The 20,171-nt window shown below is 37.2% G+C and overlaps 2 protein-coding genes and 1 non-coding gene across 4 annotated transcripts; 1 reads left to right on the top strand and 2 right to left on the bottom strand.

Annotated features, from left to right (window-relative positions):
• LOC109826149 (arsenate reductase 2.2-like) lies at positions 275-4,880 on the top strand. Of its 2 annotated transcripts, XM_020393131.1 has the most exons (5): positions 965-994; positions 1,025-1,060; positions 1,218-1,361; positions 1,480-1,618; positions 4,540-4,880. In XM_020393131.1, the coding sequence occupies exons 3-5, from the start codon at positions 1,279-1,281 to the stop codon at positions 4,708-4,710; spliced, it is 393 nt and encodes a 130-aa protein (XP_020248720.1). In that variant the 5' UTR covers positions 965-994; positions 1,025-1,060; positions 1,218-1,278; the 3' UTR covers positions 4,711-4,880. The 2 variants fall into 2 exon arrangements, with proteins under 2 accessions (XP_020248719.1, XP_020248720.1); XM_020393130.1 differs by lacking the exons at positions 965-994; positions 1,025-1,060 and adding an exon at positions 275-550.
• Positions 5,834-5,907, bottom strand: TRNAV-CAC. Its single transcript has one exon. It is a non-coding gene; the product is annotated as a tRNA-Val (tRNA).
• LOC109825878 (F-box/kelch-repeat protein SKIP4-like) lies at positions 9,633-14,764 on the bottom strand. Its single transcript, XM_020392788.1, has 3 exons — positions 14,681-14,764; positions 13,056-13,542; positions 9,633-10,352 (listed from the first exon to the last, which is right to left on the bottom strand). Exons 2-3 carry the CDS (start codon positions 13,511-13,513, stop codon positions 9,755-9,757), a joined length of 1,056 nt encoding a protein of 351 aa, XP_020248377.1. The 5' UTR covers positions 13,514-13,542; positions 14,681-14,764; the 3' UTR covers positions 9,633-9,754.

Here is a 20,171-nt window from a genome sequence, read left to right as displayed (position 1 = left end):
AAATTTGGTGACACGCAAGATTTACGTGGTTCGGCACAAAATTGCCTACGTCCACGGACTGCTGCAGATCTTTCACTAATGGAAGAAATATTACAAGCACTCTAAAAATTGTCTCTCAATTTTCTCTCACTGAGTACTCTCTTTCTCTCTCTAATTTTTTTTTCTCACTCTAATCTTTCTCAAGGAGTGCTCTCTCTCACTATTCTCAAGAAGATTCAGAAGCTGAGGATGGATGATTGATTAAGGGGGGGGGGGGGGGGGGGGGTGAGGGGTTTATATAGCCTTTGCGTTCCTTTTTTTTTTCTTCTTGATGTCTTCTTTTTCAACAAACACCAACCACCAGCCTTTCTTTTTCAACAAACACCAACAGAAATTTGGGGTATCTGTGCTCCTGTTAAGGGGTTGATTCTTCATTCTCATTTGAGAGTCGAGAATTGGGTTCGCGCTCGTTTTCGGTGGGATCGAGGGAGGAGGGAATTGAGGGGCTCCGGTGATGCTTTTAAGGGTGATGGTGATTGAAGAGAGAGGAGAAGTCGAGAGGGCATATTTGGTATTTCAGCTTTAAAGAGTTTTATTTTCGAACAATTTTTCAAAACCGACTGAATTTTTTTTTTTTTTTCAAAACCGACTGTTTTTTTTTATTTATCAAAATCGACCCGGTTTTGTGATTAGCAGGCTAATCACTATCCTAAATAGTCGGGGTTGGCAACCCCGACTATTTAGGATAGTGATTAACCTGCTAATCACCCTTTAATTAGGGTTTAACACCCTCCTAAATAGTCGGGGTTGCCAACCCCGACTATTTAGGATAGTGATTAGCAGCCTAATCACAAAACCGGGTCGATTTTGATAAATAAAAAAAAAAACAGTCGGTTTTGAAAAAAAAAAAAAAATCAGTCCGTTTTGAAAAATTGTTCTTTTATTTTCTGTATAAATTCACTGCTTTTTTGGTTTTGAAGATAAGCCCATTTCGATGTTTTGGGTTCAAGAGTACATTTGAAAAGTTAGTTGAGTTCAAGAGTACATTTGAAAAGTTAGCTGAGTTCAAAAATAAAACGAGGTAATTTTTTTTAAGATAATTTACACCTTTTGAACTTTTATATCTCAGAATTTTGTTTTTTTACGCTTTGATGCAATAAGGTAAAAAAAAATTGTAAATTTTGGTTAGTTAAGATATATCTTTTGTTGATTCCCACTCCCAAAATTTCCAATCGAAGCACGAGTTTTGTTGATTCCCACTCCCAAAATTTCCAACTTTTCGCGGGGAGGGGGAGATCCATGGCGAGAAGCGTCTCTTACATCACTCCATCTCAGCTCATCTCCCTCAACCGAACCAAATCAGTCGCCATTGTCGATGTCAGGTTATTAAGATTCCTCCCCCAAAGAAAGAAAAAAAAAAGAAAAACTCGACTCGCTCGATCTAATTCCTTCAATTATTATTATTTTTTGATTATTTTGTTTCTTCATGATTTGGTGAAGGGACGAGGAGAGGAGCTATGATGCGCATATCGCCGGCTCTCATCACTACGCGAGCGATTCGTTCGAGGAGAAGATGCCGGAGCTTTTGCAGGCTGTCGAGGGCAAAGATACCCTCGTCTTCCATTGCGCCCTCAGCAAGGTGCAATTTTGCCCTAACTTTTTTTTTAAAACTTTTTAGGGTTACTTGCACTTCAATACCCTAAAGTTTCGAAATTTGGCATTAAACTGTAGCAAATTGGAGGACACGAAATTTGGCGTCGAAGTGTTGCTTTAATCTTCATCTTGAATTTTTTTTTTTTGGGTTCTTTGGGCAGAACTTAAACTCTAGGATATCCATGTTAAATTTCGGTGCACCTCCAGGGCATTAAAGCGCAATTAACCCTTTATTTTATGCTGTGACACGAAACGAGATTCAATTGAGGAGGAAATTGACGGAAGAAGAAATTAGTTTCTAAAGTAAAGTTCGGGCGAGCTCTAGATTTTTTTTTTGAAAATAATTTTCCCTGCTTAATAAAAATGGTCTCTTTTTGTTAAAGGTCTCGCTGCTTATCTCTAGGTTCCGCGATGAAAGTGTGGCTGATTATGTATAGTTGAGAATTGGACGACTACGTTTTAGATCCGGAAGTGCGAGCCTATTGATGAGGAGGAATCTTTTGAGGAGACGAAATAGATGCTTTATCTCTAGCGTCTGTTTTCGCCGTAAAATAGATGTTTCCTTTTTGTGGATACAACACCTAGATTTCTTGGATATCTTTCATGGGCATTTGCTTGAGCCAACTGCTAATCTATGCGTAATTATAGAGATGGGAACAATATATACACGGAATCATCCATACTTTCAGTTATGGACCTTGAAAACAAGGTCGGACTTTAACTTGTAGACTGTGCATTAAGAATAAAAGTCATTTGTAGCTCCGAAATAATTTATAATTAGGTAGTTCTACTAGTCTATGATTTGTTAGACTGATCTGTACTGTCCATTCAGAATGATGTAAAGCCTTGGTAGACAGTTGATAAAGATAATAAAGTGGGAACATAAGGAAATTTCTCAATTATAGACTGTATAGTGAGTGAAAGAGTCCTTTTTTTCTTATTACAACCATTAAGTATTAAAGGCATGGATCAAGGTGATTGTGGGTATCTTGTTTTTGAGGAAAAGGATGAGATCTTTACAGTTCCCTGCCACTTCTACTACTATAACTTGGCTGGATACAAATATAAACCTATCATCCCTGACCGCAATATGATGGGGAACCCAATTTTGATAGCATATAACTACATCTCAGTGTATAATAAAACCCATAACATCTCCAAACTAAAAAAAATACAAACAACGAAACAAACACCCACCCCATAACAACTGTAGTGTATAACAAACACCATGATAAACATAAAAAACTGAATTGCTGTTCAACCTTGCAGCAGCTGCTTCTGCATCTTCAGCACCATCAGCACCTCTGAGTTTGCGATGGTTATAACGAGCTCCACCATACTTAGCTGGTAAATGACCTAACCAGAATTTGGCAAAAAAAAAATCATTTTCTTCCAAAAGCTCAAGAGGATGCAGTTTTTTATTTTGAAATATTATTATTTTGCGTTCACGCCACACGGACCATAGAATTCCCACACGGATATCCCATTTTAATCTCATATCATAAGGAATTTTTTGAATCCTCCACCAGCTCCACAAGTCTCTCAAATTCTCGAACTCAATTGTCATATGAAATCTAAATTTGAAAGAATGCCAAATAGATCTAACATAATCACATTCAATGAAGATATGTGTACTACTATCTTCCTTCCTATCACAGAGAACAAAATTGCTGTTAATAATCGGTTCCCCTCTTTTAGCAGAATATCCTTGTTGTTCAATTTACCATTAATAGCTAACCACAACATTGTCTTAACCTTGAGAGGAATAGGGACATGCCTTATACTTTCAGAACTACACCGTACAAAACTACACCTTAATCCTCTGTCGCATAGAAGGTGATTGTAGATATATATTCGTTATTTGCTTTTCTTTCTCTAAAAGATATGCCAGTCTGAAACTAGGGGCAAAAGAAACATTAATGATATTGTTCTGCTATTTAGCATCATAGGCAGGGTTTAGTACATCAGTGGCCTAACTTTTTGAGTAATTACCTTATTAATACTCTGCTTACTGTGTGTTTTTAACCTTCTGAATTTGGTAAATAAGGCTATCTGAATCTGTTATGTAACGTCCTAGGTCCAAGACTGGCCTATGGATTTTACCAAGATAAAAGGAGAGAGAGAGAGAAAGAAGGAAAGATACTTGGGCCAAATGAGTAGGATATCAAGCATATTTTTGTTGTTATCTCTATTGGAGATTATTCTATGATTGTCTCTGTTGAAGAGCAACTCCTTGTTATTTGAATCCTTTCTTAACAGAGTCAAAACTCAGACTGAAATGAATAGATTTACTATCAGGTCTAATTAATTCCTTGTCTCTTATATGAAACTGGTTATATATTTACTACAGCATCTAAATTGCATAGCATCTTAGCTTATGAAGTTGAGCTTGTTGCTAGCTATTATGGGGTATCAGTGCAAAATTCCAAGAGATTGGAAATGCTTAGACATATCCAATAGAATGATCAAAATCGAAAAACTTTTTTTTTATGGGCTTATGTGGTTGAGTCTTGCCTACATCAGATAACTATGGGAAATCTTGATGGAGTAGTTCTTGACCTCCATGAAAGCTTTACTATGGAAATCTTGATTGAATTGGCTAGCATAACAATCATATGAAATAATGAAAGTTTGGAATATGAAAACCCATCCCAGCTTTAGCTTGACAACTGAAGTTTACATAAGTGATGATATGATGGACAACTTAGTTATGTTATCGATGCCCTTTAGTTGAAACTAACAAGCAGCAAACAAGTTTACATGTGAATTCCATCTGATATATTCTGCCAAGAAGAGTTATTTCTTATCAAGTACTCAGTATTTTCTTCTTGTTTAAAGAAAATCTTAATACATTCTGACGTTGTTGCTTATCCTCGGTTTATTGATGATCAGCCTTTTTTTATGCAGGTGAGGGGCCCATCTTGTGCACGCATGTTTGCAGACTATCTATCGGAAATGAAAGATGATGCAAGGATTAACAAGGTTATGATTTTGGAGCGAGGTTTCAATGGTTGGCATTCTTCTGGTAGACCTGTTTGCCGATGCACCGATATTCCCTGCAAAGGTGAAATCGAATGATTTTACTCCTATAATATAGTCACGGCAAAATTTAAAGACGAGGATTGTCAAGCGTCACGTAGCTCTTCTTTATATTTTTCGTATATGTATTGTAAATGTCTTTGGAGGTTTGAAGTGCGGTTGGATTAATTTCGGAATATTTATGATATCGAGCAGTTATTTTTGCTTCATTTGTGTTGTACTCTTTGGGTTTAAAGCTTGATACATTCTTGATGATGTTCTTGTTTATGATAAGTTTAGTTTCTTTTCATCCCCTTTTGTTCTGTGCTTAAGTTTGTATATGTTAGTTTGCATCTTCTGTTACTTAGGAAATTGCATCCGAGTTTTGGCTATTGGTTTGGACTGAAACTCAAGCAGGAAAGTGTTTATGTGGGTTAGATATAAGGACCCCAGAAATATCTGGGCTCAAAGCCCGGGCCTTTATGAGAGAATAAAAAATAATCTCTTTCTAAAGACAATATGTTCAGCCTTTTAAGAAAGCATTTAAAATTTGTTTATGCTAAGTAAAGGAATTAAGAGAGTGAAGTATATGCTTTTAAGTACGATTGGCAACTTTGGGGTGTGTTTGGTTGGATGATGTTGTTAAAATTAACGTAGTTGGATCCACGTGTAGTTCCAAACTCAAGTTGTTGCATCCGCATGGTAGTTCCGGTTGTCACGCTTCCAAACCACGTAAAACTATTGTGTTTGGATTTGTGCCGTTGTTTTGATTTGTTTGGCCTTTATCTCGACATTTGTTTGATTTGGTTCTCGAAGCACGCCCGTTTGGTTGTCACGCTTCCGCGACGCGCACAACAGTTCCAATGTTCTAAAATTCGAGCGTGGATGCAACAAACTCGTTTTTGGTATATTTTGGTGTTGCAATAGCATTTTGGTCTTGCAAGTACATTCAACCAGACACCCATTGATATTGTTGAAACAACATTATACTCCAACTAAATCAATCTAAACACATCTTAAAATGCATCAAAAAAAGCATTTAAAATCTGTAAAATGGCAACATAATTTCCAACTCAAAATGATAACATAATGCTTCAACTATATGAATCTAAACACATCTAACATGCATCAAAAAAGCATTTAAAAACTGCAAAATGGCTAAAAATAATAAAAAACAAATTAATGTCTGAGCCCAGGTTCGAACTGGGGACCTCTAGTGTGTGAGACTAGCGTGATGACCAACTACACCACCCAGACGAATGCGATGCCTCTGTTATGCATTTCATAATAAACTAAAACACTATTATATATTGTCATCATTTATATATACTTTCTATTAGTTTGACAGTACATTTAGTAAGGAGTTAAGGGGAGTTAACTCCTCCTTGACCTTCCAAAAATAAAAATTTAACAAAGTGAGTTAAACCCTCTTAACATAGAAAACACCAAAATTATAAAAGTGTTAAAATACCCCTTCTAGAGGGTTAAAATGAGTTAACTTCTCAAAGTGAAAAGTTTACTAATCCATTTATTAGGTGGGTTAATAGATAATCACTTTATTTATATAGAGAATAATTATAAACTTAAAACCTTCATTTTGGCGAGCACTATAAGACAAAAGAACTAAAAAAAAAATAGCCCACATGCTAAATAATTTACTTTTTTGGGCTAACAAATGGGTTAAATAGGCTAATGCTTTTCCTCAGCTCTTCATCCTAAAACCTTCGCTAAATTAAGGAATTTGTGCATATAAACACCTTAAATCTCTTAAAATTATATATTTATACCCTCGGATTCTACTATTTATAAAAAAACAAATATTTCTCTCTCCACCATCTCCTCCTCTCTTCCCAATCTCTAACCTCCCCTCTCTTCTCAACTTCTCTCTTATTTCTCCCTCACTCTCCTCCTACTCTCCTTCCTCTTTTCTCCTCTCTGCCCTCAAATATTTACCTGAAATGAAAGAAGGAGTAGAAGAGGAGGAGAGAAGGGATGAGGAGGGAAGGGGTAGAAAAGAGTGAGGAGAGGGGGGAGAAAAATTGAGAAGAGGGAGTAAGGTTGGAGGAGAAGGGAGAAGAGGAGGTGAGGTAAAGGATATGTTTTCTTTTGCAAATAGTAGAATCTATATGGGTAAATATGTAAATATGAGAGCTCTGAGAGGTATATATGCAAAAAGTAGAGGAGGAGGTGAGGTAAGGATATATTTTTTTTTGCAAATAGTAGAATCTGTAGGGGTAAATATGTAAATATGAGAGATGCGAAAGGTATATGCAAAAAGTCCTAAAATTTTCCGCTCAAATAAAAAACCCGTGATCGGAATAGATCTTATTGGTTAAGTGTGTCACTTTATTTAGTGTTATTGTCGCCGACATCGGTTTTTATGACTTATTGGTAAAAATGTACAACTTTATAGATCCATCTGATAATTTAGTCAAAATCTTCTCGATATTGTTTTGACTTGGATCTTAGCGCCTATTTGGCAAAATGCTAAAATCAATTTTCGGTAAATAAGCCCAAACCAATAACTCGGTCCTAATTTGGCAAAAAAATTGGGCTAAACTAGATTTTGTCTTGCGCAACTGTGTTTCATAACCGGGCCGTAAAAAAAGGACAAATTTTTAGAAGGACCCTTTTTTTCCAATTTTATATAGTAGAAACGATCTAATGAGAAAATAATCTGCAAAACTAATCATTTTTTTCGGAAAAGGGTCGGTTTTGCAGTCGCGAAGTTTTTCAAACTACACGGGACCGCTAGTCCCGTGTAGTTCGGCCAGCAATTGAAATGCACAGGACTAGCAGTCCCGTACATTTCATTCTTCTCTCGGGAGCAATTGTAGAAGAAGAAGCACGAGACTTCTAGTCCCGTGCATTTCAATTGCTGACCAAACTACACGGGACTAGCAGTCCCGTGTAGCTCGAAAAACTTCGCGACTGCAAAACCGATCCTTTTCCGAAGAAAAGGATCGGTTTTGCAGATTATTTTCTGATGAGATCATTTTTGCTATATAAAATTGAAAAAAAGTTCCTTTTAAAAATTTGTTCCCTGGTTTGAAGTCTAACTGGATATATTTGGCCCCAAAAGAACAAAAGAAAAGGAGAAAATATATTGTCATTACCAAGTTGACAAATAAAAATATACATTTGTTTATCAAATTGGAACTCTATCTTCATACAAATGTGTATTTAGTTACCAAACAATATTTAGTTTTAGACCAGTTTCATCTAAAATTAGCCAAACTAAGTTTAACTCAAAACTAGCTCAAAAGAAACTAGTTTAGTCTAATCTAGATTAGTGTAACTGCATCAAAACTAAACCAAATTAATTTCCAAGTTTTCAAACTGATCCTTAGTTAAAACACGCCGTGTAACATAACGTAACTTTAACATAGGGTTTATTTTCGTTATTAGTCCCTTATAATCGTAACTATTTTGATATTAGTCCCCCATATCTTCACATTCTATGTCAGTCCCCAAATTGCTAAAGGATGAAAGATGTGTTCGGCAATGCAAATGGCCTACATTGATTATTCTTTGGAAATTTTCATCTACTTCGTTGCTGTAAAAGGTGAACCAAATCGAAGAAAACAACTCAAAAGAAAGGAATTTTGAATAAAACGTGGTTTATTAGTGAGGTATCCTGGTCCTAGATCCAAGTCCTATTGCAGATATTTCATAGACAAGTTTCTTCTCAATCAATTAATCTGTATTTATGTATGCATTGAATGTTGGACTATTAGAATATATGTCCAAAAAAAAAAGTAATGAGCATAGCAAAAAGGAGAATGTTCTGATGGCCTTCGGGTATACACTAAAAAAAAAAAAAAAGAAACGGCATGCATTCATACGAAGGTTTGGATAAATGAGAGAGAATTGATTGAAATAGTTTAGTCATGTACGATGGAGGCCACTAAATGCACTAATTAGGAGAAACGATAAGACTATAGTTAATGGGAAAAAGAGGGCTAGAGGTAGACCTAGAAAAACTTAGGTTGAAAACAATTAAGAAGTATATAATAAAACTTAATTTAGTGGAGGAGATGGCCTGTAATAGAATTGAACGGAACCTTATAATTCATATAGCCGGCCCCAAAATTCAGAATAAAGTTTTTTTTTAATATTTTATTTCATTTACGTATATATGGCTTAGGAATGACCTCTCAACATTGCATTAAATTTCCTATATTAAAAAAAAAGAAAAAAACATTACATTAACTTTACTTCACTTGATTCACCATACACCTATATAATAGATCCACACGTAAGTACACGTTTCCTTGCGTTTTGGAGCAATCCTGAGAAGTTCTACAGATTGATTGTTTAAAAGAATAGCTGTTAACTTTAGGAATGATTTTATACACTTACATGCTAATTTTAACCAGCTGCTTGAGAGCTATATTTGGGGGTTTCAAGAGCTTTTTGTTGCTTATTCAGCGTAATGGCTGGTAGTTCTATTGAGCTCAATATTCTGGCCAAGGAATTTTTTTTTTCAATTTTTCTTTTCATGGGTCTAGTAGAATGCTATCCTCTTTGTTTCTTTCTCTCTCTCTTTTCTGTAATCGAGTTTGGTTTTCGAGCATTCAAGACATCTGATGGGAACAATCCGTAGAGATTTTATACCGCAACAAAAAACCCTACAAGCACTGCGAATCTCTCCGCAGGATTAACCATTGCCATTCGCAAAGGCAAGGAATTAAAAGAACCACAATGACGCTAATGAATCATAACAACAACTGCGAAAATGGCAACCCGCTCGCCTTCTTTGTCGACGGACAACCGTAGAAATAATTTCGGAAATGTCATAGTTTTTTCGCAGGCCAAGTCTTTACTAGCATTTTATCTACACGATTTACTGATCACCAGATACCTGCAAATCTCTCCTACACGGCGAACGATATTTTTCGCAAGTACTGACGCTTGATTCAATTCTTTCATCGAAAAACCGCTACAACGCTAATTATAACAACAATTGCAGAGAACGGCACCCATAAGAGATTCTTTTTACTTGTAACTACTCATAGGTACACATTATCACTTCGGCTGCTTGTCATCAGACAACAATAGAACCATCTCCTGAGGAAGTTTTGAGTCTTTCACGAGCTGAAGTCTAAATGGCAATGGCCTTACAACCAACAATATCAACATTATCAACATCACGAGGAGCAAACGAAGAGGTCACCAATATCCCCCTAGCATTCACAGCCATATCCACGTCAACCACCACAGTACTCAGCCCTGTACCAATAATAAAAATTTTCCTGCCGATGGCTGCCAGCTGGCACGGAGGTCTAGTCAGCTGCAAGGAGAGCCGAGCAAGTGGGACCCAGAGTTGATATTCCTGATCCCAAATCATTAGCCTTGTCCCCGAAGTCTCATCCAACATGTATAAAGTTCCATCGACTATTACCATTGGCCCAAATTGGCACGACGCAATTTCTTTGTGGATATCTTCCCATTTTTTGCTTAGCGGATCATAGACTCTGGCATATATTTTGTTGTACCATGTTTTGTGGAAGGTATATATTTTGCCATTGAAACAAGTGGATTTCAAACGGTCTGAAATGGGCATTGGATTACTTTCGGATCTCCAGCTATTAGATATTGGGTCGTAGATATCCCATTCTTTGAGTTTAGTCGGAGAGCCTGATCCTGTGCCAGCTGTGACAAAGATTTTGTTGTCCACAGCTGCAGACAGAAAGAAGCACCTGGAATTACACAAAGGAAATTGGATGTGCTTATCTGATGGATATGATAATGATAAACTTACGGGAGCAGATAAACTTAACTTTAGTAGAACTGAATAGAAAAATAGGATTCAGCCGACCACAAAAACGTGGGATAAAATCACGGTGGTTGTATGCTTATATGTTTGACCCTTGCAAACCGTCTTGGTAGATTTATGCCATTAGCAAGGTTGTAATCAATAATGTTTTCCTGAGGCATTGAAATTTGAGATTTTCTTTAGTCTGGTTTGGAATCAGTTCCCTATTGAAAACGAAAATGTGCCAATTGTAGCTTTTCTTTTATAAAATGGGGAAAAGAAATGCTTCCACCCCTATATATTTTCAAGACCTCCCCAAATTTGACTAATCAAAGGAGATAAAACCCAACAATTGTAAAGCTTTCCTCGACCCCTTCTTACATCACTTTTGTTTTAAATACCAATAATATCCTTCTCTCTCTCCTCTCTTTTTACTCTTCCTTCTACCCACCCACTTGCCTTCCATAACCCACTCTCCTACTCCACCACCACAACCCCAAATCCACTCATATGTAATTTGTCCATCACTACATCAAATTTCATGGACAAAGTAGTTTGATGCAATGAAATCTTCAAACAATAACAAATAAGCTTTCATAATGACGAACTAAATTATTTGGCTTCTCAAGAACATAATGTTCGATATTTCCTATGTTGCATGGGCATGGGTGCAGGTGAAAGACAAGAAAAATTTGTAAAAGGTAGGGGACACGCACACATGCGCACATACACACATTGAAGTTAATAATTTGCATGAGGTAGATATTATTTTTTCATTCACATGTCATGAGAATCAAAGTTCCTATAACGTTTTTACGTTTCTTTATTATGTACTTTATAAAATATTGCTATATATGATAAATTGGAAATCTGCTCGTTTCTTAACTACATACACATGATGAATCCTATAGAACATTCAATGAGGGCATCCCCACTGCTACGCGTTGCATCTATGCCACCCCGATGCAATGATAAGTAGGCAATGACGGTTTGCTAGGGTGTTCCCCAGAAGCTACGCATTACATCAATGTCACCTGGGTGTAATGACAAGTACGCAATGACGTTTTAAGAAACTACAATCCTCTAATAGATTGCCAAAAAGTACTAGGCATAGATTAGAATGTCACAAGCAAGAAAAAGTGCAGTAGACTTTTAGAAAAAATCTATGGAGCAAGAAAAGGGCAGGAAACTTTTAGAAAAGAACTACGGAACATAGGTACTCTGACCGGAAAGACGATAGAATTAGTAGATATCATGACTAGTAGAAAGATTAGTATAATTTGTTTACAAAAAACTAAATGGATAGGTAAAAAATCTAGAGAAAATGAAAAGACTAGATATAAACTTTAGTACATGGGAGAAAAGGAGGATAGGAATACAGTGGGAATACTTGTAGAAAACATAATAAAAGATAGTTTGTAGATGTAAAAAGAGTTGGAGATAGAATAATACGAATAAAAGTTGGATTAGAGTAGAGGTTATTAACTTCTTAATTTTGTTAGTGCTTATGCACCAAAAATAGGATTGTCCTAGAATAAAGGGAATTTTGGTATAGCTTAAATGCATTGGTATAGGGAATTCTAGTAGGAGAGAAATTGTTTGTGGAAGGCCTTAATGGACATTGTTGGCAAGGATAATAATGGATATGAGAAGATACATGAAGGTTTTGGTTATGGAGATAAGAACGACATGAGAGAAAGGCTTTTAGATTTTGTTATGTCGAATGATTTAATGACAGTAAATATACAATTTAGGAAAATGAATGAACACTTTATAACGTTTAAAAGTAGTTCTAATAGCAATCAAATAGACTTTTATCTTACTAGAAGGGTAGGTAGGTTAACATGCAAAGATCTTAAAATTATACATGGAGAGAGTTTAACCACACAACATAGGTTGATGATATTAGACACTGCTATTAAGAAGTGAAATACAAAAACTAATAGGAACAATAGACTAAGAACTCAATGGTGGAACTTAAAAAGGAAAGCTTGTAGTTCATTTGAAAGATAAGATGATGAAGGAGATGTATGGAATATAGATAACAAGACTAATATTATGTGTAGTAGTATGTCTTCTTGTATTAAGAAGGTGGCTAAATATATACCAGAATCATCTAAGAGTTTTAGATTAGATGGTAAAGAGAGTTGGTAATAACATAAAGAAGTTAAAAAATCAATTAAAGTGTGACTGGCAAAAGTGCAGGAGTAAGAAAAAATTTGAGAAATATAAACTAGCAAGGAAGGAAGCAAAAAAGAGCGGTGATACATAGAAAGGAAGAGCATGGACTTGGATAATATTAGATGCATCAAAGAGTGAAAATCAAAGTGTTCTAGTAACCAAAAAGTGTTGTGGCGATGGTTTTAAACTTAAACATGTATCATATATTTTAGTATGCTTCTGAATAAAGATATGCATACATTCAAAAACTATTCAAGGAGTCTCGGTGTCTGTTATAGGTACAAGAAGTGTCAGGTAGGGGTACATTCAAAAACTATTCAAGGAGTCTCGGTGTCTGTTATAGGTACAAGAAGTGTCAGGTACGGGTACGGCTTCATGATATAGTTGTCCATGCAACATAGGATATTTCTGATTGGAAGATGCAGTTACAATAACAAGTAGACAAGAATATAAGCACCACAGATACCTATCAGTAGGCATTCTAGCAGCTTCTTTCCACCTCTCTGCAGAAGGATCATAGCAAAAAACATCATCTGCACAATCTTTATCCCAGCCGTCACCACCACCCAATAGATAAAGTTTCTTTCCTGAAGCTTCAAATGACATGCCCAGCCTCTTTAAGCATGCAGATGGGATGGTATCGATGTGTTTCCAGCTATGCCTTTCTGGATCCAATACGTACAGGCAGTTGTGTCCACATTTGTCTCTACACATGGCGTATATCCAAGCCTCCTCTAAACTGTACTTCCCACGACAAAAATGCCATTCTTCACTTGATAGAAAGGCTCTCCATCTCTTTGAAACACATCTAAGAACATGATGGTAGCGACGGGGAACTTTAGCCAAGCAAAGAAGGGAGAGGTCATCGGGAAGACCACAAAACAATGGTACAAAGGATTCCTCTGCTTGCTTGCTCTGCAACATTTTTCAAGGAGAAGCCGCCGAATTGAGTCCTGAAGTGTACAAATTTGATTAGAAATTGGCATGCCTTCATATATAGAACCTACCAGCAAAAAAAAAAAAAAACTGCAACAATTAACTTCAATTATGTTTAATGCATAGAATTATCTCCCGACTTTACTTTTCACTTTCATTTGCTTCAATAACCAAACAAGGGCCTGGTGTGAGCTCAAGTGACACACGTCAAGAGCCCTACAACGCACACCAACACTACGCCCCATATCCTAACTGATTGGCTGAATACTTAACAACACATCAAGCCACATTAATCCTATATGAATACGTTCAAATATGTTCCAAAAACAGTATATAGCGCACAACTAAACTTCAATGATCGTTTCTTAGGTGCTCTTCATTTCTACTGTTGTAAAATTGTTCTAGTGATTCCGTGGCAAATAGGCACAAGCTTCTAGTATACGCAGAAAAGAAAAATTTTGAGGGCTTCTTTCCCAATCATTTGAGTAAAGTTTAGTTGTAGAATATAACCTTCACACAGTTTCTATGCTTCATTTCCAATGCGTGTGATCTGTAAACAAGAATTTGAGTTCAATCTTCATCCCACGAATACAAACTATGTCCTCTTATGGCTAGGTCTAGCTTGCTTAACAAATGCACAGTTACAGCAGAAACACATATTTCCAATGTACAACGGAAGGCTAACATGTCGTGTAGACTCCACTTCAAATTATCTCAAGAGTTAAAACTCGTAGGAACCCAATTTATTGATTCTAGTAAAATAGGCCCATGTCTTTTAACAAATTTCCAATCTTTTCTTCACCCAAACTTTAATGGGAACCCTAAACTTTCCCTTTGATTCATGGGATTCGAGAACCAAGATAAAAGTTCAAGTGCGCATTAGTCATCAATTTTGCATCTAATCTAATAAAAGAAAAAAAAAGCATCCCTAATTTGGACACTGAATCCCAAATTTTTCAGATCCAATTCAGATGAGCCTCTACTGAAGCCTACTTTAAACGATTAAAAAAAAACATGATAAATGAGCCTAAAAACATTGGAAAACGAACCTAGATCTATGTCAACGACCATGGATTTCGCCTTTGGGTCAAAATTGAATGAGAAAAAAGGTAATTTTCATCACGATTTGAGAATCTAGGGTTAGATTGCTCATACCTGCGCCCGTTGCAGCCTCGCCGATCGAGGGGGATTGTCAGATTGCCGAGGAGCGTCAAGGGAGGATTTTTTTTTTGGGGGGGGTACTTTTGGATATAATTTGAGGGTAAATTTCGTAACGTGGTCAAGAATTGGGGGGTTTCTTAGAATAATATCTTAAATGTGTATTTCTCTGGACTATAAAATAAAATAAAAGGGTTAATTGCCAATGTACTATCACCCATTTTAAGTAGATCACTGTAGTTCTACGTGTGTCAAATATACCGCATGTAGTATTGGGACAAGCGTGTCAATACGTATTTTTAGTGAAACTTTGCCGAACATTTTTAACGATTTTTAGAGTCAAAAGAATTCGCTCAGGCGGCCTATTCACTCAAATAAAACGACAGGGGAGCTATTCGAAATTGAGTGATAGCACAAGGGGTCTGCTATAATTAAACTATCAAATTTTTTTGAAAATCTCCAGTAAATTTAGATGTTTGTGACAAAACACCAAATTTTTTTGGAAATGACACTTAGCCTCTCTGAGAGCATCTCCAACCCAAAAACCTAAAATGGTGTAGTTTTTACACCAAGTTGGTGTAGTTTTTATACCAAATCACTATTCCATCTCTAACCATTACACCAAAAATAATATTCATTTTATTTACAAACTATAAAATGGGATATAGTTGGAATATTTGATTTGTTATAACAAACTATCATTTTATTTACAAACTATAAAATGGGATATAGTTGGAATATTTGATTTGTTATAACAAACTATAAGGGTAAACTTGGGAAAAACCAAAATCTTGGGATATAGTTGGAATATTTGATTTGTTATAACAAACTATAAGGGTAAACTTGGGAAAAACCAAAATCTTCATATCTACAGTGCTGCGCCAAATCTGGCGCAACACTGTAGCACCTCATCAAAATGGCGCTGAATTTGCAGTCCGATTGGAGGAAGATTTGGCGCAGTTTTTGCTCTATTTTGGGTTTTTGGAGTTGGGTTGGAGATGCTCTGATAAGTTTCGTCAGAAAACACACAAAATTAACAAGATGAGTCATTGGCAAATCACGTTCGTTAAAATGGCTAAAATACTTCCAATAACTTTTGTAAGAAATCTAGTGAGTTTTGTCACTTAACTGTCAAAATTTTAAAATTATGGTTTTGAAGATAGTACATTAGTCCTCCCACGAAAATAGAGAGTCCCATCCAAAATACATTCCTCCACTTAAAACAACTTATTAAAAAACATTCAAGTTATTTTTTTTATTGTTTTGTTTTATATAAAATTAGTAGTTACATTTTTCTTGATGGTTTTTTAGCGAGGAGGAGGGGATAATTTTTGCTTTTGAGGGCATTTTCATTCAAAAAATAATATAGCATAACACCATTTTGCAAGTTACTTGAGAAATTTTTTAAAATGTTTTAGCAATTTTCTGAACTTCCCAAACTTATAGAAGGGTTAATATTTAAAAAGTTTTCGTGGTTATGTAAACAATGCTCAAACTTATTTAAAAAGCTATCTTAATTAAACTACGGATTACTAATGACTAAAGATTATTTGGTTGATTACATGGAAGAACCTTGTCATGCATTTATAGACTCCAAAGGTGGTTGTGTTAGTTTTTTTTCCCATGCTATATAAAGAAAGTATGTATACATGGAGCTCATATGCACATTGATCTCAGGAAACATATTTCATATTTTCATGTTCATCACTCAATCTATAATGTCTCCTACATAACATATTGACAAACTCTCATCAAGTTCATTCATATAAATATTAATCAAAGTAACAATATTTTTAGGGATATAGTATTGATTTTGGGAAATTGTGCATGGGAAAGTTAAAATACAATGCATCCACATATCAACATGCCTAAGTTCAATGTCATGGTTTAGCTTGAGGAGCAAATTCGAGCGTTAGTTTTCTTCCATATATACCAATTATTTGATTCATCAATTTTCTTACTGACCAAGTTGGAGAATTGAATCTTTCACCCTATAAATAACCATGTTGATGATATCTTGAGGCTACCCGAGCCCAATTAGTTAGTTCTTCTGCCTTATAAGGTTCTCTTCTCAAATATTTACTTTTTTGTTACTCATTCTAATCTTTTAGTTGTAATAAATTTGGAGAGCCATCTTCATTTTTTAAGGTTTTCTTCCACTGCTTTTACGATGATTTTTTGTTGTTGTTGTTGGAAATGCAACACGTTTATTTTCGTATGGTTGTGAAAATAATGTTGATAATTTTATAAAATATAGGTTTTCTACATTACAGCCGTTCCAATAAAAAGTTGGAGATGCACACTGAAGAATTACAGTAAACAGGTAAAAATCAGCAGGTAGAGGACAGATAGATCAGCGGTCGACCGCCAACGTGCACGAATCCTGGTAGTCTTCGGATCTGGTGGCGGTCGACCGCGCGGTCGACCGACGATGTTTCTGGGCTGGGCTTCAGGTTTTTGACCCGATTCGTTTTGTAAGTTATATATATCCCTAAACCTGTTTTGTTAGGGTTAAGAAAGGACGAATTTGAGCAGTCTTTTGAGAGAGAATTATTGCATCCAATTGTGAGAGAGTTGTGAGAGATCAAGAGCTTTGTTTTAGGGTTTGATCTGAGAGATTTGTAATCCTACTTGTATTCTCTGATTTCTAATAGTTAGAACTCCCCCCTCCTTGCCCCGTGGACGTAGGCAACTTGCCGAACCACGTAAATATCTTGTTCTTGCTGTGATTGTGGTTTGCATATTGTTTGTGGTTTAGTTCGAGTTATTGTTCGTGTTGCACGAGAAAGCTTCCGCCGCGCACAACAATTGGTATCAGAGCTAGATCGACAACATGGGAGATGCAAGCACGTCAGGTTCGTCTCTTACAAAGGCGATACAGAGTCTGAGCATCAATAACACAAAGATTGATGTTCCGAAGTTCGACGGCAAGATCAATTTCGGATTGTGGAGATGTCAGGTGATGGATGCTTTGGATGCACAGAATTTGGAGGAGACTCTTGAATTAAAAGAGAAACCCGTAGAGTTGGAGGATAAGGTTTGGAGAAAGATGAACAGTAGAGCTTGTGGTGTTATTAGGTCATTCTTGACGCCGGATCTTATTTATGATGTTATGAACGAGACGTCGGCGAAGAAGATGTAGGAAACACTCAATGAGAAATATCTTACGAAGAGAATTGAGAATCGACTTTACTTGAAGAAGAGATTTTACCAGTTCAAGATGAAGAGGGGAGTTTCCATCAGAGAGCATGTCAACAACTTCACTAAGCTACTTTCAGATATGGTCAATGTTGATATTATAGTTGAGGATGAAGACAAGGCGATGCTACTTCTGTGTTCGTTGCCCGAAGATGATTATGGTACGTTCGTTCTCACTATGATCAATGGAAGAACTACAGTCAGCTACAAGGAGGTGACCTCAGCTTTGGTGAACTATGAGTTGAGGAAGAGTGATAGTGAACCCTCCGAGAAGGCATCGGGAGATGCGTTAGCAGTTCGAGGCCGAGATCCAAACCGTCGCCAATTCAACCGCTCAAAATCAAGGAATATGAGTGCCTATAAGAGTGTTGGTAGAAATCAATGTCGGTATTGTAAAAAAGAAGGACATTAGAAGATTGACTACCCAAAGTGGAAAGCAAAAACCGGGAAGAATAAGGGGAAAGCTGCTCAAGCTTCAGAAGTGAATGTTGCAAAAGCTATTGGTGAGCATTCAGATTCAGATTCTTCAGGCTATTCATGCCCTGCATTACCGTCGGTTTGCTATGCGGATTCCACGGAGTGGATGATGGATTCGGGAGCTACATATCACATCTGCCCTAAGAGAGAGTGGTTTTCTAGCTTTGAGGAACTGGAAAGAGGGGATGTCATGCTTATGGGTAATGATCACGTATGTCCTATTGGTGGTATTGGTTCAGTCCGGATTAGGATGCATGATGGTGTAGTGAGGGAATTGAAGGAAGTGAGGTTCGTGCCGCAGTTGACGAAGAACATCATTTCTCTTGGGATTTTGAAGGTAGCAGGATATCGAGTGATCTTAGAGGATGCTACAGTGAAGGTCACGAAGGGTTCTATGGTGGTGATGCGAGGTGTCAGGAAAAACAACCTATACTACTTGAAGGGCAAGACAGTTACAGAGGGTCTGGCAGCTTCTATTACTACAGAGGAGGACACTACCACCTTATGGCACATGAGACTTGGACATACAGGTGATAAGTCCTTACAGTCATTGGCAAAACATGGGCTATTGAAAGATGCTAAGACCTGCAAGATGGAGCTGTGTGAGCATTGTGTACTTGGGAAGAAGACTAGAGTGAAGTTTGGCACCGTTGTTCATAACACCCGAGGTACTTTGGATTACATTCACACAGATGTTTGGGGTCCTTCCAAGAACACATCTCTTGGGGGAGCCAACTATTTTATCACTTTCATTGATGATTATTCCAGGAGAAATTGAGTATACCCGATGAAGCATAAACATCAGGTCCTGGATATTTTTGTGGAGTGGAAGAAGAAAGTGGAGCTGCAGATAGGTAGAAAGGTGAAGACTCTACGTTCAGATAACGGTAGAGAGTACAAGAGTGATCCGTTTCTGCAGTTTTGCCGGGATCACGGCATTAGAAGATACTTCACAGTTCGAGAGACACCGCAACAGAACAACGTGGCTGAGAGATTGAACCGTACCTTGCTGGAGAAGGTGCGGTGTATGATGACACAGAGTGGATTACCTAGATCCTTTTGGGCTGAGGCGGTAGTTTATGCGAGCCATCTCGTGAACAGGTTACCGTGTACTTCGATAGACGGGAAGACTCCTTTGGAGCGTTGGTTTGGTTCGGTGGCTAGTGACTATGAGTCGCTTCGGATATTCAGGTGTCCAGCTTATTATCATGTCAGTAATGGTAAATTAAATCCGAGAGCGAGGAAAGCAGTCTTTGTGGGATTTAGAGATGGAGTTAAAGGCTTCAAATTATGGGATCCACAGGACAAGAAGATAGTTATTAGCAGAGATATCACATTTGACGAGGCGTACATGATGAGGCCTCGAGCCCCTCAGCAGGTGGAGGGAGACCAGACATGAGAGATATCGTAGCAGGCGGAGGATGATGTGACTCCACCCACTCCAAAGAGCACTGTATCCATTGAGGCTCCTACAGAGGTGACACTGGGAGGAGATGAGATGACAGCCGGATAGATACAGGATATAGTGGATCATGGGACTCATGAACAGGGTCATGTTCAGAGGTCCATTGCAGCAGATAGACCGAGGAGAGAGATTCGTCAGCCAGCTAGGTATAATGATGTCATGGTCGCATATGTATTATCAGTGGAGGTCGTTGACGATATGGTTCCAGCCACATTCAGAGAGGCAGAGTCTAGCCCCGATTCGATCAGGTGGAGGGAAGCTATGGAGGAGGAGATGCGGTCTCTTCAGAAGAACGATACTTGGACATTTGCACATCTACCTAAGGGTAAGAAGGCTATAGGTTGCAAG

This window comes from Asparagus officinalis, chromosome 10, assembly GCF_001876935.1.
Source record: "Asparagus officinalis chromosome 10, Aspof.V1, whole genome shotgun sequence".
In the NCBI taxonomy this organism is placed as follows: Eukaryota; Viridiplantae; Streptophyta; class Magnoliopsida; order Asparagales; family Asparagaceae; genus Asparagus; species Asparagus officinalis.
Note: the sequence above shows the minus strand (reverse complement) of the source record. Positions and strands in the feature narration are given on the sequence as shown.

What these genes read in the sequence shown, in the direction of transcription:
- LOC109826149 (XM_020393130.1), top strand. Translation starts at nt 1,279, where the DNA reads ATGGCGAGAAGCGTCTCTTACATCACTCCATCTCAGCTCATCTCCCTC. An exon ending in GTCGCCATTGTCGATGTCAG is followed by an intron (nt 1,362 to 1,479) that starts GTTATTAAGATT and finishes GATTTGGTGAAG; the next exon opens with GGACGAGGAGAGGAGCTATG. An exon ending in TCCATTGCGCCCTCAGCAAG is followed by an intron (nt 1,619 to 4,539) that starts GTGCAATTTTGC and finishes TTTTTTATGCAG; the next exon opens with GTGAGGGGCCCATCTTGTGC.
- LOC109825878 (XM_020392788.1), bottom strand. Translation starts at nt 13,513, where the DNA reads ATGTTGCAGAGCAAGCAAGCAGAGGAATCCTTTGTACCATTGTTTTGT. An exon ending in GCTAGAATGCCTACTGATAG is followed by an intron (nt 10,353 to 13,055) that starts GTATCTGTGGTG and finishes GTGTAATTCCAG; the next exon opens with GTGCTTCTTTCTGTCTGCAG.